Consider the following 15,171-nt stretch of genomic DNA (forward strand, 5'->3'; position numbering starts at 1 on the left):
GTCAATACGATTGTAAGCGGGTGGCTCCGGTAAATTCCTACCGCCAGGTTCGAATTATCCTAGATGGCGTTGTCTTAGAACCGCCAGCATTCAAAAATAAGTCCTCATGAAAAATACATTAGAATCACTTTAAAATCGATCTATTTAATCTATTTTGATAAGCCAAGTGTCAGGTATGTAGATAATCACATTAAGCCCAGCGTCTATCTTTCAGGGATAAGATTTAAGTTGCAATTCGTGGATTTGTCTTGATCTTCAAAAAATTTTCAAAATCAAATTCAAAAAAGAAGAATAAACTCGTTTTATCGATATTTCAGTTTTTCACCCGTTATTGAACAATGAAGGTCAGTCAGTATCGACTGAGTCCTAACGAAGTTGAGAAATTATTGAAGGAAGAACATGAACGTCGAAAAAAATTACGGATTATTCAGGTAAATTAGATTCTTACATGCTTCATGATAATTCATCAAAAAACAATGAGACAATTTTGATAGAAATCCACTTACTTCACTTATGTATTGCCAAGCCTGGAATAGATTGTTATATTGATGTTAAAAACATGGTTTTTGTTTTCATAAGGTTCGAGAACAATCAAAAGCCCGTGCAGCGAAAATAAGGACTGCCGTGAAAGAAGAAAGAGAAAGACAGCTTAGACTACTGGAAGATAAAGCGCGGGTAAATAGAATAGAATCTGCGTGGGAAATTTGCTGCTTGAACTTTTTGTCAAATATTCAATTACGATGTATTTTGTCATGAATAGGCGGAGCTTGAAGCAGAACGTCAAGAAAAAATCAAACAATTAGAAAATGAATATGAGCGCTGTTTAAAATCAGTTGGTGAAGCTCATACTCACGCATCTGATTTAGATAAGGTAAATTCGACGCTATGAAAACGTTCCTGAAGACGAACAAACTTTGATGATTGGTTCTGAATTTCCAATTTGCACGTTTCTAGGAGCATAAAGATGTAAAAAGACAAATCAAAAGAGAAAAAGATGATTTGAGGGCTAGAAAAAGACATGTTGTGGCATTGAAGAAGGAGAAGATTCAAAACGATCTCCAAAAATACGAAGAAACTAAAACAATCATCGCCAGGTCGGATACGGTTCTCAATTTGTCTCTAAATGAGTTGATTGAAAGTAACTTTTTGATTATGATTTATTTCCTTGCAGACAACGTACACTTGAAAAAGAACGTGAAAGATCGGCTCACATTGCTAGTTTACCTCCTCCAAAACCAGATCCGGTGAATGAGATTGAACCTCCAAAACGTACGTGGGTTTCATTTCCATCCAGGGTTCCTACAGACCTAGAGAAAATCGGGGGGTCCCGGATTTTTTTTTTCTCCTGCTGGAAAAATCACAGGGAATTCTGACTTTTCTTAAAAAAAATCAAAGTCACTTGTCTTGTTGAACTCGCTGGACCAGCATAGAACCCTTCATAAGAAACAGCCCCCGCTGATGATACCTTTTACAATACAATCACGGAGTTTTTGGTGAAGGGTATGGGAAAATTGGGGAATTTTGGATTTCTTGTTAAGTAAAAACACTGCTGATAACACTTAGATGTAATAGCTAAATATTTAGTTTATTTTTTTGATTTATTGTAGATAAACCAGTTACTGTTATCGATGCATTTTCGAGTACATATTTTCATTTGTCTGAAGAGGATTATGCCGTTATTCGAGCTCAACCAGAGGAACAGGTTTGTATGTTATAAGAGTATATATTCAGAGTATATATTATAACAAACACCAGGACCCAGTTCCACATTTGTGAGTTGAAATTTGACTCTGAGTTAACTCGTTGAAAATGCACTGATTTCAACTCATAGTTAACTCTAACTCACAACTGTGGAACTTGGTCCTGGTGTTTGTTATAGGTGTTTTTCATGGAACGATCATCAATAATTCTTGACATGTTTTTATTTGCAGATCGACGCACGGCTCCTTGCCGAAGAAGAAGGACAAAAATACGAAGATGAATTGGAAGACGTCGGAAAAACCAGACGCGATTTCTCAGAAAAAGCGAATCTACGCGGCAAACATGCGTTACATAAGGAAGTCTTGAAACGAGTAAGATTTATCAACATGAAAACCTGTAAATTAAAAATTTCCATGATACAAAATCGACATTTCATCTTGAACTGTATAATTAGGATTATGGTCAACTGCTTCTTGATTTGAGTGATTTACAACGTAAAGATCGTGAAAGAAGGCAGAAAATAGTTCACAACATTCCCGTAAGTTTCTATCATGAGTAAGAGTCAATTCTACCGGTAACCGATGAAATACGGCACATCTTAACCATTCTCCTTATACAGAGAAACGTCTTCCAACCTCCACATCGACATTTAGAAGAAAAAATGGAACGGCAGCATTTGATGGAGATGAACTTTGAAGATATGTATACAGAACAACAAACAGGTATTTACAATATAAACGTTGATATGTGTTTAAACTGACTGCATACCGTAGGTGTTTCTCATCATTATTGATTCTATTATTTCAGATAAATTTGAAAGGCCGGCTCTGTTAGATATCACTAATGAATCTCAAACTGAAGGTTAGTTGATGTTGCGCTTATTTCAAACCCGATGCTGAAATGCTGCTTGTTATTAATATCGGCGGTTAATTTCCAGGTGCAGGTTTAAAACATCTTTTGGATAAAGTTAAAAAGCAACAAGAGCGCTGGATACACGAAACAGATCAACAATATCCGGATCACGGTGAACCAGTTCCATCTGACGGTAGGTGAAATAAAGATCTTTCTAAATTATGAATTTAGTTCAAGCGTTAATGAAATGCTGTTGTCGTTGGTTGGTGGTTTTAGATGGTCCTGAAACATCAGAAGAAAAGGTTGTGGCAACTTCTGAGGAATCGCCGTTCATCACGGAGGAGAGTGAAGTAACAGATGTTGGAGTGACTGACCAACCAAGTGTCTCGCTTCCACAATCTACTACTCAATCACCAGGTATATTAATGATTAAGATAATTATTTATGATTCATGCATATGAAACATGCTGTCTGCTATGGTTTGATTCTAGGGTCAACAATCGGTGCGAATGACTCGGATGGCGTGTTACGTCACCCTCTCGAAGAAGCTATGAGAATAAGACAAGCGGCACAAAGACAAATTCAGTCAGTCGATAAGAAACTTCAGGTAGGAAACTGTTTGTTTGATTGAAATAAACTCGTTATCGACATGAAATTCTGTACTTATTTGCGATCTCGATGCTTTTACAGGATTTTAGAGAGGAGAGAGCAGCTGACCAGCCTCATAGATCATTTCTCAATCAGCAACATATACTCGAGTAAGTCTGACAAATGTGTAAAAATCATACTTAAACTTCAATTATCACAGTAAATAGAATTCCTTCGATTTTAGGCAAAAAGCGCAAGAAATACAACTGAAGATAGAACAGCTGGAAGCCAAGCGCAAGGAAATGGAAGAGAAAGAATCTCAAGTTTCTCAACATCTCATGGAGATCAGCCAACACCCGTTAGAGATATCTGCAGACGCTCAAGCTGAAGCCGATGTGAGCAGTGTTTCATCGTACCTTCCTCCGGCCATCGACGAACGCTTGTTGAGAATACGTCGTTTTCAGAATGATTTATTAGTAAAACATCAACTGAATCAGTCAGGAGCGAGCAGCGCGAGTAGATTGAGTTCATCTATTCTCAGCAGCGGATCATTGACCCCTCCATTTACACAATCAGCTTCATCCTACATGTCACCGGTGATGGGTAGTTCTCCGACACTGATGCGACCTGCTGCGGTAGATCCTGTCGGTCAGTCGAACGTCATTCAGGCGATGGCTCAAATGGCGTCTCTCGCAAATCGTTTGTATCAACTATCGCCGCGTGGTCGAGAATACATGTCCGAATCTCAGCCAATACTCTCTACAAGCGAACCAATGCATGAAATACTTTCTTCAGGGAAATATTCTTATTCCGAGGAACCTGCTGCGGAAAAGTTGAAAGACTCAGTACCTCAACCACCTTCTATAGATGTTACGACTAAGACTGACTTTGTTCAAGCTCGTACTGATAACAAGACCAGTCAAGATGTTCAACAAAAATTACCCTCACCGGCTAATCAAAATAAGCAGTCGTCTCCTGAAACTTTATATCAATCTGCTCAATCTTTGAATATTCTTCGTCAAGATGATATCAAATCTCCACAATCAATGGCTGTGCCATCTACACCTATTCCTCTAGTTCAAGAATCATCAGCAGCATCTGACGCTTCAAAATCCGACGAATCTATTAAAAAACGTAAGGAAGACCTCGAGAAGCAATTGTTAGATATTCAGAATCAAAAACAAGAAATACTGAATCGACATTCGGAGATTTACGACAACTGGACATCGAAACTACAGGAATGGATGAAACCGTTACAAAGCGGTTCTTCCACTGTGGAGGCGAGTAGCGCCACCCCTGATCGATTGAGTACGTCTGGAGAACAGACACTCGAAATCGACGAAAAACTCCTCGAAGAAATAGATAAATTGTACGATAGCTCTCCGGAATCCGAGGATTCCGACCCTAAACGAATTCCGCCACCAGTTACGAAGAAAGTGATGTTTCGGGATGACATCGTTCCGCACGAACTCAGCACGATACAAGAAGTTGAAACGCCTCAAAGCGATCGTAGCAGTCAGAGTCAGAGTTTAACCTCCGAAGACGCTCGTCGAGCTTTAGAATTCTATAAAAGCTTCGAAAAGATCGACCAATCGACGACTCAATCGGGATCCGGAAATGACTCGATTCTACCGCAGTCGGAACTGAGTCAAAGTCCGATTCAGAAGTCTCCGAGTCTGACATCAGACGTCAGTCCGAGTAAAACTCTCGAATTGAGTCAACATCCATTTGTCCCGTCGCCGCAGGGAATACAACACGATGGCAGTTCACAGATTATTCATCAACAGAAAACTATCAATCAATCATCCAGTGCTGGTAAGTGTTCTGATCAAAACCTCAGACAAATACAGTCAAATTCAATTAAGTTGTCATAGTTAAGTTCGGATGACCATTATCTTGATGGCTTACGCTGACAAGCGAGAGAACTGAAAATAGAGACAACTTAAGTGATGCGATGACTTATACAATGACGACTTACTGGAGTTTGACTGTATTGATTTAAGAATACTTATACATTGAAACTCATAATGTTTTATGATTTTCAGGTTCGAGCACTGAACTGTCGCAGTATTCGATGACATCCGGAGAGAAATCAGTAATTCAAGTCGCTCCACCTACATTACACTACGATGAAGATGATACGACTGAATCTGTCGCGCCTTCATTTACATCTCCCTTCGCCGGAATCGACGAGACGAAACAGCAGCAGGAAATACAGTTCGCGCCTCTTCCTCTCGATATGTCAGTTACATCGAATAAAACAGCCGATTACTCGCAGCATCCGATTCTAACACCGGCGCAAAATGTGGTTTCAGCTCGTAAAATGACGGATGTCACGTTACCCTCTCCACCTATTGATCTATCTGCTATATCTTCGGTATCCCCGGCTCAACACCACGAAACGACAACATTCTACGGCACGAATTCCCTGCTAGGAGCCGACGATTCTAAAATGAGCGATCGAATGAGCATCGGTGAATATCAACAACTGAAATCGACGTCGGCGCCTTCGCAATTCACCGCTTTACAATTAGACGCATCGCTCGCGTCCTCAGGAAGGACTCTCGAATTATCCCAACACCCGATCTCGACCCCGAGTTCATCGACATCTGCTACATCGCCCGCGAGTAAACTGGATGAAACTTCGTCTCCGTTCTATGGGAATATTTCCGTTTCGTCTGGTCCTCGATTTCAACCGCTCGAAGCGAGTATGTCTTCGTTTCTCGAATCGAGCAGCAACAAGAGGAGTTCGATTCTTAAAGAAAAAATGGCGCCGATTCAACGAGAGAGATTTTCATTTCAAAAACCGGGAGAATCTTCAATCGCTTCGTCAATACATCACGATACTACAACAATGAGTCAACATGCGAGTAGCACTATAGATACAGTCAGTGAGGCTCCACAACGTTATTCACTACACAGTAACTTGAAATGGGCCGATATTCTGAAGAGCGACCAAACACAAAACACGTCGGTGACTACGAAGGGCAGTACCGCTGAATTTCGAGAATTACACAAAACTATATCCCCATCAGCTTTTACGGTCGAGAAGGGTTTAAAAGATTTGAGCATCTCTTCTTCATCGCCGCTCTCCGCGTCTACCAGTACACCGGCTTCGTTATCCGATCAATCTCGTTTAACGACCGACATGAGCCTTCGAACGTTGTCACCGTCGATTATAACGACATTACTCGAGAATACCAACTGGAAATCGGAGCTGAGTCAGTTTAAAGTGACTCCGTCGAGTAGAAGCGGTAGTTCACTGGGCGAAACGTCTCCCGATTCACTGCGATTGTCGATGAAACAATTAGATACGAGTAAAGATCTAACCCAGTACGTCGCGTCGCCAGGAGAAAGTGATCAATCTCTGAAAAGCGCCGATTTAACTAGTGATAGACCTGAAGCGTCACCAGCTCATTCTACTGATTCCAACTCTAAAGCCGATTTGACGCAATACGCTATTCAGACATCGGATGCTCCTGTAGACACCACTGTTAGAACTAGCGAAGATGAGGCTAAAATTACTCAACATCCCTTAGAAGTTTCGGAAAGTCTTACGTCTTTAAAATCGAGTTCCGACGAGGGTAAAATGAGCCAGTATCCTCTCGATACGACCGAGCATTCATCACCGCATTCTGAGATCGTCAGTTTATACCCGTTAGAAACGAGTCCGGAATCTTCATCCGTTCAGAGTGAAATCGTCACGCAGTATAAAGTTGAAGACACGACTGGTAGGACTGATGATGAACAGATCGCGGATCTCGATGAATCTGTAACTCAGCATCCTATCGATTCTACCGTAGCGTCGACGACAATTCAGTCGGACGAAGTTGACGAGCAGTCGTTCAAAATTCCTGCATTAGATAACTCTGGTGTCAGTACAGTACAATCCGTACAAAGCGGATCCTTAGCATCGACGTTCGGTCCTGTACTGACGGCGTCGGATTCATCTACAAAACAAACTACCGCGTCTTCTACATCTCTATGGTTGTCATCGTCGAATTCGAAGGTCGATGCTTTGGACGATGTGGACGGTCCGATTAACCGGACGGAAGAGGCTGCTAAACGAGAAGTCGAGGTTGATGTAGTAGATGGATTGGAAGGTGCAGTAGGATATGATTCAACTGTTGCATCGATCAGTCAGTATCCGCTAGACGATACGATCATCGCTAAAATGACTGAAAATAGCTCTAAATGGGTGAGTATTATTAATAGAAAAACAATTGCCTATAGTTACATTAAAGATATTCACAGAATTATTAATTGATGATGTTTAGCTCGCCGCTGAAGACGACACGGGAATCTTAGAAGAACCGGATATGACGTTCTCGTCATTGCTGTCTTCATCGACGATTCATGATTCGACGTTAACGAGTTTACCCGGCGAAGAACCTTCCCCGTCGCTGATGTCATTCGAACAACACGAACTCAGCCTTCAAACGACGAACGCAAGCGTACGGGCCGATCAGGAAACGGATTCGAATGCGGGTAAAGATCTTGATACACTTCTCACTGTGAGGAATTATCGATAATGAGCTCATGCGATGTGATTTTATGTTGATTTAGATTCGGGTAGCTCCACAAAAACTTCAGCTGACCGAAAAAAAACGGAAAAGGAAATGCTTGATAGGAACAAGAGGTATGTATCAGGTTTATCCAAATGCGTAATCCACATTCATATACTAATTAACTGGTGAATTGTTTACAAAATTAAAGTAAAATCATTGTTTTGTAGGATTTATAATAAACTGGAAGAGGTCAAACAAAAACGTGTTGAACAAGAGCGACAAAAGCAGTACGCTGAAAATCGGCAAAAAGCTAAAGAATTTCAAAAGGTAAGTAATATATGGATATTCTAATCTTCATCATTCAGTTGCTATTTATTGTTGATGATTTTCTGAATGGAAGAATTATGATTTATCATTCCAGAAAGTGCGAGAAAGTTTGCTAAAGAAAAAGACTTAGATATGATGCCCACAGCCCAAGAGGAGCTAGATGTTAGCACGGATATTACTGTGATTAGAATAGTATAAGATATCTGTATTATATACACTTATATTAGTCACTTTCTGTACTTAAAACATTGCTTAACTACTTAACGCAATTGTACTTAAAAATAAATTTAATTAACAGTAGTAGTGATATATTATATTCACGTTTTTTTTGTTGCTCATATGGTAGTTTTACAAAAAATAACATTACCTAATTTCAAGCTTTGGTGACTATTTTAATGAGTTTTGTAGTATTTGAGGTGTTGGATGTGTATTTGAATTGTACGTAGTTGGATGTGGATTTTGTGAAAAACAATAGGTTTATTGATACCTTAATTCTATAAAATGGAAAGTTTACTGTTCTATGTAAATATTTTTAACTTGTCAGCTGGTCTGACTCGTAACAAATTATATCAAATAAATATGCTCTTGAAAATTTCACTTCATTTCTTATTTATATTTATCTACAAAGTGTGTTCCACTCGAGGAAAAGGAGCCTGTTTGTTATAGAATTAAGGAAATTTAATCATCGGGAAACTTTTCCTGTATTAATGAGGGATTCGAACCAGAGTATGGAGTTGTAGCTGCACCACATTGCATCAGAATAGATCAAAAATGGCCGCCGAACCGTATGTACAGGGACAGCCCCATCTTTCAAGACAAGATCTTTCTAATTTAGTAAGTCTATCCGTCTTTTTCAAATTATTGAGAAGCAAAGAAATGAAAGTATTATCTATTGATAGAAGTTTCCCGCTCACTTAAAGTTTAAAAAACGGGTAATTGTGCGTTTAAATGCTAACCGGCTGTTCATACAAATAGTCTGCGTTTAAACGTTCAGTTTGTGTCACATTATCTACAGCAATATGTTTTATTATAGTTCGGTTATTGCAAGCAGTATTCGGCTTAACGCTTTGATAGTTCTTGAAAGGTCATCCTTGAAACTTAAAAGTGATTTTCTCATTCAAAAGTTCTGTCAATATGAGGTCAATATTCTCTGCAGATCCACTACACACTAGAAATAGAATTAGATCCCCTCTGTCTGGCCTGCATTAAGGCTTAGTGCTTGCTGAAATCTCTCTTTTTGCTCCATTTATTGCCCCTCATTGCTATGTTCCTTTTTTGATATAGGTTATAGAGAAATTGACTCCTTTAACTCCAGAAGTTATCAGTCGACAAGCTACTATTAATATTGGTAAGTTTAAGATACCATATACAATAGTCTGGATTACCATGGCTAAGAAGCCTATAGATGTTTGTTTTCTGTCTAGGTACTATTGGTCATGTAGCTCATGGTAAATCTACGGTTGTTAAAGCGATATCAGGTGTACAGGTAAAAATAGAATGACTGTTGAATTACTCTTAAATTAAGAAGAATTTAATTGAACTTTACAAAAATGATTTTATTATTTTCAGACTGTTCGATTCAAAAATGAATTAGTGAGAAACATCACAATCAAATTAGGATATGCAAATGCAAAGGTGTGTTGAGATGATGGTCTGAATTTTTTGGATTTCAGCTCGAATAATAATTTTGAATAATAATTTTCTATTTTCAGATTTATAAATGTAGTAATAAAGCTTGTCCTCGGCCTAGTTGTTATCGATCGTGCGGTAGTTCTAAAGAGGATGACTTCCCTTGCGATAGACAAGGATGTTCCGGTAGATTTCAGTTATTGAGACATGTATCATTCGTCGATTGTCCCGGTCACGACATTCTTATGGCTACGATGTTGAATGGTGCTGCTGTCATGGATGCTGCTCTACTTTTAATTGGTAGGTCTCCTTTGCAACCGTTACCTGTTGGTTTCAATAGACATCTATTGATGTAATAATGTCAATGATCACATTAATTGTGGATTTTCGCACCTAGAAACTCCATTTCACTCTTATTAGATTAATTTATAAGTTAGTTTTCAAGGGAGTCTTCGTCATCAGATCTTGGAATTGTGTTACAATCTTTGTATTTGATTGTTGATTGTGCAATTTGTTTTTAGCCGGAAATGAATCGTGTCCTCAGCCTCAGACGTCTGAACATTTAGCCGCTATTGAAATTATGAAATTGAAACACATTCTGATTCTACAAAACAAAATAGATTTAGTGAAAGAAAGTCAAGCCAAAGAACAGTACGAACACATCCTCAAATTTGTTGAAGGTAAATGATTCTTGAAGTGTAATGGCTTGTTATCTTTATGTGAGTATTGGAATAATAATTAAATGTGAATATTTTTGTAGGAACTATCGCTGAAGGAGCTCCAATCATACCAATCTCAGCACAGCTTAAATATAATATCGAAGTAGTAGCTGAATATATAGTTAAAAAGATACCAGTTCCGATCAGAGACTTTACGTCAGAACCTAGACTTATAGGTCTGTATTAAAATCAACCGCGACCAACATAATGGGAATGACGTATTTATTATATGTTGATGATTGTTATTTCAGTAATTCGTTCTTTTGATGTAAATAAACCTGGGTTCGAAGTGGATGATTTGAAAGGTGGTGTAGCTGGTGGAAGTATACTTAGAGGTGTTTTAAAGGTATGTATATATCCGAAAACTCAAATTACAGATTGAATTCATATCAGTTTATACCGTGTTCTCTATTTCTGCAGGTTGGGCAGGAGATCGAAGTTCGACCGGGCATTGTCTCTAAAGATGAGGATGGTAAATTATCGTGTAAACCTATATTTTCGAGGATCGTATCTTTGTACGCAGAACAGAATGATCTTCTTTACGCTGTTCCTGGTGGATTGATCGGTGAGTTAAAAATTTTCATGATTCAAGCTCCTTTTCTCTCACTATAAAGCATCAGTCATTCAGCGCAATGTGAATTTGGATTGGTTCATTCAGGTGTCGGAACGAAAATCGATCCAACTTTGTGCAGAGCGGATCGTATGATCGGACATGTTCTCGGAGCAGTAGGTACCTTGCCCGAAATCTACACGGAATTAGAAATATCGTACTTCAGATTGAGAAGATTGCTAGGTGTAAAGACCGAAGGAGACAAGAAAGGGGCAAAGGTGAAATGAATGATGATTTCGCGTTACTCGTGGTTTGTTGAGACGATTGATGTAAATGTACTTACTAGATGTTCGTATCGATTTTTCAGGTGCAAAAATTAGCGAAAGGAGAAATATTGATGGTAAACATCGGTTCGTTATCGAGCGGTGGTCGAGTTATAGCCGTTAAATCTGAATTAAAACTCGCTAAAATCGGTTTGACGAATCCAGTATGTACGGAAATCGGCGAAAAAATTGCACTGAGTCGACGAGTAGAGAAACATTGGAGGTTTGTATTAATTATGCTGTAATCGTGCTGAGTGGCTACTCACCTGGAAAACTTGGGAAATTAGAAAAAATCAGGGAATTTGTCAAATTTTACCTAAAACCTAGAAACTCAGGGAATTCAGATGATGCTAATAACCTTGGAATTTCTAGAACTTTGGAAAAGAATGGGGAAAACTCTGGGAATTTGTAAATGGGCAGAATGTGGCCACCCTGTTATATACCTGGTATTGCGTCTTTGATGTGAGAAAGGATATTAAATGTTTGTTATTGAATATTTATCAGGTTGATCGGTTGGGGAGAAATCCGAAGAGGAGTTACTATTAAACCGGACACCGGTGGAAATTAAACATCTCACCGAATTACGTGAAACAATGATACAGAAAATTTCAATCTGCGAATATAAACATTATCAAATAAAAGTCATTTTACAGGGATTTATTTGATGCCTCTTTCTATGTCGGCTGGTTTGTGGCGTGTCTGTAAGGGAATGAAATCTCGACATTGTGTACATGGTATTAAATGATTTTGATGGTTTGCTTAGAAAAAACATTTATTTCTGAACATTTATTACAATTACTTCCACCTGGTAAGGTTCGATAAGTGCTTTTCCACAAGATGGTAAATTCTCGATGAAAGATTTCTGCGGTCAGAGATTTGGAAGAATAAGCAGAAACTTCCAAATGCATCAAACCAATGCGGAAGTAGATCATTTCCTTTCTGGAAGCGGAGGACAATCGTAGAAGGCCAACGATGAGTCGAAACTAAAACAGGCAGCTAAATGATTAAACACAACACCGAGTAATTCTGTCAAATCATTTTATAATATATACTTATATATTTGTGATTTAAATATGTCACATAAAAATAAGAAATGTCTGTTTATTTACACACAAAATGCAACAGATGAATGGATGACTGCACCATAACATCTATACATATAATAGAGTTAATTAGCATAAACATAAACATCTGTAACATCAACATCCAACAATATTTTACTTATTAGAGGCCATTCTTTCAAGATAGTACATCCACATCCATGGGGTAAAGGTCAATTCTTGATGTTGGTACATCAAGGATTGAAAAACAGCAAAACTTAAAGCATGTTCTTTATGAATGACCCCTACTTCATGAACGCAGATAGCTGACAATTAATTATTTAGGAAGACGGTTTACACATTGAGCTACGAGGGATAGACGAGAATATTCAACACTGCAAGAGAGACATCTATTGAGCAAATACATCACTGCACAAATGACGTCAGCAGTATTTATAAATCTGACTGAAGTGATCAAGATCCACCTCTATTGGGTTTAGTACGTGTTAGAATGAGAAGCAGTAAATTCATATGGCCACAAATTCATTAAACGACACTGAAATAAATGACTATTTACCACCATAAATACTTCTACAGTAGAATCCGCTTAATTCGGATTATTTCGGACCAACAAAATTCATCCGGTTTACGGGAAATCCGGATTAAAATTTATTTTCTTGTATGTTAGTGAACGTATGGACTGCAAATATTATCTGCATTAGACAAAATTCTAGATCAAGCCGATCCAGATTTAGTGAGTTTGATTGTATAATGTGTCGATTAACATTGAAAAAACTACAACACTTATTCATTTAGAAAAATGGCACCGAATTATATCAAATTGGACTCCATTGAAATAAGCCATTTGAAAAGTCTTTAGCATCTGGAGTACATATCGACATGCAGTGGTGTAAGTACATCCACAAATTTTTCATATAATTCCATTAAAATTGAAACCAAATTCATAATTATTTTACAAACAATGGGTTGCTTAAAAGATTTTTCCGTTTGAAAAAACCTATTTCTGAACACTTATTATTACATTTACTCCCACCACCACCTACTAGTTCAAAAATCTCAATTCACTTGTAATACTTGTACAAAATTGAAGAATTCAACCACAAGATCAGTAGTAACCACTAAACAGAAATGGCAAACAAACTACGTCCAGATGTTCATCTATTCTTTAACATTATTTATATAGTAGGTATATATTATACTTTAGATACAAAATGTTGATGCAAAGCACTCAAATTTTGTTATTCCTTCCTATAAGCACATTAAAAAATTGGCCGCAAATTTCAGCGAGACAGTAGAGTAGGGTAAATGTAAATGAGGATATCAGGAACGCTGTACTCAGTGATGTGTCTGGATGGATGATACATTCATATGTATATAACATCTCGAAAAATTATATAGTCTCCACATAAAAATATTCAGAATTTTCGCTCTTGGTATAAAAGTGGCGTACAATAAATATCAGTTTTGTTCTCGTTTTATTCGTCGTTAATTCACACAGCTCGCAAAACATTTCTTTACAGCATCTCTGCAAAAAATATCAAATAAAAATAAATACCTGAAACTCTTTAAAAGAATACAGAATAGACTCCACTTTATTCAAAGCCGAGTCTACTTCAACGCTATTGTTATATCGGTAAGCTTTCTCACCTTGCAAATGGAATATATGAAATCGAATACCATGTCAATGCCAAAAATTGCAATATACAGAATAGGAGGGCTAAACCAGCAATTTTCCACTGAAAAAGTTAAATTTAAAAAACAAATTTGAATCAAGAAATGCAAATGAGACACAAAATGGGTTTAGAATGTTCACTTACCCATAATGCAGAACACAATGTCAACACAATACAAACCTAAATGAATGTGTAAAATATGAATTACTTCGTTTTTTAAGTAGCGTAATTGTCTATTTGATCAAAGATAAATTACACATCTAAATACGCTTACTAGTACAATAATTGTGGCAATGATTCTTGTTTCAGCGAACATTTTCTTTAATTGATTGATAGGGCCCATTAAGAAACAAGTACTGAAAATTTAAAATGTGACAAACATCATTATTTCAGATAAAGAAAAATACCAGGACTTTTCTCATTAAGATGGAACTGATGGCTCACCTCGCTATAGATACAAGATTTCCCAGCGTATAGAATATAGCGAATAGAATCAATCCACCTCCTGGCATCCATAGCAAAAAAGTACCCTGAAATAGTAAACAATAAAATGACTCCGTCCAAGCAGTACAAATAGGTAATAAGTAAATATCCCATAAAGTTCATTCAGAATTTACCAGAAGTGATAACAGTATTCCTAGTATGAAACAAATAACAAAACCCTTAATTCTTGTCGACCAGCTCAGTGAAGAACCTTCATAAATCTAAAAAAATATTTTAACATATCTTTATTCAGAAGAGCAGAGCAAACTTGAGTGAGTATATAGTCTATTTTAGAAATGTATTAAAGCATTGTGATTAAAGGCAACAAACAATCCTTTTTTCTTCACCAGAACAGCTTTTTGGTAGTTTGCTGTGTCTGAATGACAGTGTAATAGCATCTCATAATAAATCGTTACGTAACCGTATCTATGAACCGAAAACGCATCAACCAATATCGAGATCTGATAATATCTGTCCACACCCGCACCGCGCTGTCAGTCAGCATTATTAGTCGGCTTATTTCGATAATTAGTTTGACCAACTTGTACCTTTCTCAGCTTTTAACTGTATTACCTGCGTAACTATTCCTTGTTCCTCGTCGTTATCGTCACCACTGAGCGCCCTTTTTAATTTGTCCATGTTTCCGACTCGTCCTTGGATGTTTTAATACCGATAAACCCGAAAATATTGAGTAAACGTACACTTTATAGACTCTTTTTAAACCCGGAAATGAGGAATGGGGATATCCCACTCATTT

At 37.7% G+C, this 15,171-nt stretch overlaps 3 protein-coding genes across 3 annotated transcripts; 2 read left to right on the forward strand and 1 right to left on the reverse strand.

Moving 5' to 3' along the window:
• Nucleotides 1-338: 338 nt before the first annotated feature.
• LOC141915222 (uncharacterized) lies at nt 339-8,106 on the forward strand. Its single transcript, XM_074806689.1, has 20 exons — nt 339-431; nt 580-675; nt 761-871; nt 955-1,094; nt 1,172-1,269; nt 1,608-1,702; nt 1,932-2,072; nt 2,156-2,239; nt 2,321-2,423; nt 2,509-2,562; nt 2,639-2,746; nt 2,830-2,970; nt 3,045-3,160; nt 3,244-3,311; nt 3,386-4,956; nt 5,187-7,339; nt 7,419-7,629; nt 7,708-7,780; nt 7,877-7,976; nt 8,071-8,106. The coding sequence occupies exons 1-20, from the start codon at nt 339-341 to the stop codon at nt 8,104-8,106; spliced, it is 5,592 nt and encodes a 1,863-aa protein (XP_074662790.1).
• A 641-nt stretch (nt 8,107-8,747) lies between these two features.
• LOC141899270 (eukaryotic translation initiation factor 2 subunit 3, Y-linked-like) lies at nt 8,748-11,853 on the forward strand. The gene is made up of 12 exons (XM_074785471.1): nt 8,748-8,810; nt 9,261-9,324; nt 9,401-9,462; nt 9,546-9,611; nt 9,689-9,905; nt 10,127-10,285; nt 10,366-10,500; nt 10,576-10,670; nt 10,745-10,889; nt 10,983-11,152; nt 11,242-11,420; nt 11,702-11,853. The coding sequence occupies exons 1-12, from the start codon at nt 8,748-8,750 to the stop codon at nt 11,763-11,765; spliced, it is 1,419 nt and encodes a 472-aa protein (XP_074641572.1). The 3' UTR covers nt 11,766-11,853.
• Nucleotides 11,854-12,228: 375 nt separating this feature from the next.
• On the reverse strand, nt 12,229-15,160 carry LOC141904053 (vesicle transport protein SFT2B-like). The gene is made up of 7 exons (XM_074792506.1): nt 14,988-15,160; nt 14,549-14,635; nt 14,376-14,461; nt 14,206-14,287; nt 14,076-14,111; nt 13,906-13,994; nt 12,229-13,783 (listed from the first exon to the last, which is right to left on the reverse strand). Exons 1-7 carry the CDS (start codon nt 15,051-15,053, stop codon nt 13,744-13,746), a joined length of 486 nt encoding a protein of 161 aa, XP_074648607.1. The 5' UTR covers nt 15,054-15,160; the 3' UTR covers nt 12,229-13,743.
• Between the last annotated feature and the right edge of the window lie 11 nt (nt 15,161-15,171).

Source organism: Tubulanus polymorphus, chromosome 1, assembly GCF_964204645.1.
Source record: "Tubulanus polymorphus chromosome 1, tnTubPoly1.2, whole genome shotgun sequence".
NCBI lineage: Eukaryota > Metazoa > Nemertea > Palaeonemertea > Tubulaniformes > Tubulanidae > Tubulanus > Tubulanus polymorphus.

Excerpts from the sequence above, each read along its gene's own strand:
- LOC141899270 (XM_074785471.1), top strand. The coding sequence starts at position 8,748 with ATGGCCGCCGAACCGTATGTACAGGGACAGCCCCATCTTTCAAGACAA. Across the intron at positions 9,612-9,688 it reads TAGGATATGCAAATGCAAAG|ATTTATAAATGTAGTAATAA; the intron begins GTGTGTTGAGAT and ends TTCTATTTTCAG. Across the intron at positions 10,286-10,365 it reads CATCCTCAAATTTGTTGAAG|GAACTATCGCTGAAGGAGCT; the intron begins GTAAATGATTCT and ends ATATTTTTGTAG.
- LOC141904053 (XM_074792506.1), bottom strand. The coding sequence starts at position 15,053 with ATGGACAAATTAAAAAGGGCGCTCAGTGGTGACGATAACGACGAGGAA. Across the intron at positions 14,636-14,987 it reads AACAAGGAATAGTTACGCAG|ATTTATGAAGGTTCTTCACT; the intron begins GTAATACAGTTA and ends ATATTTTTTTAG. Across the intron at positions 14,288-14,375 it reads AATCTTGTATCTATAGCGAG|TACTTGTTTCTTAATGGGCC; the intron begins GTGAGCCATCAG and ends TTAAATTTTCAG.
- LOC141915222 (XM_074806689.1), top strand. The coding sequence starts at position 339 with ATGAAGGTCAGTCAGTATCGACTGAGTCCTAACGAAGTTGAGAAATTA. Across the intron at positions 872-954 it reads ACGCATCTGATTTAGATAAG|GAGCATAAAGATGTAAAAAG; the intron begins GTAAATTCGACG and ends GCACGTTTCTAG. Across the intron at positions 7,630-7,707 it reads GGAAACGGATTCGAATGCGG|ATTCGGGTAGCTCCACAAAA; the intron begins GTAAAGATCTTG and ends ATGTTGATTTAG.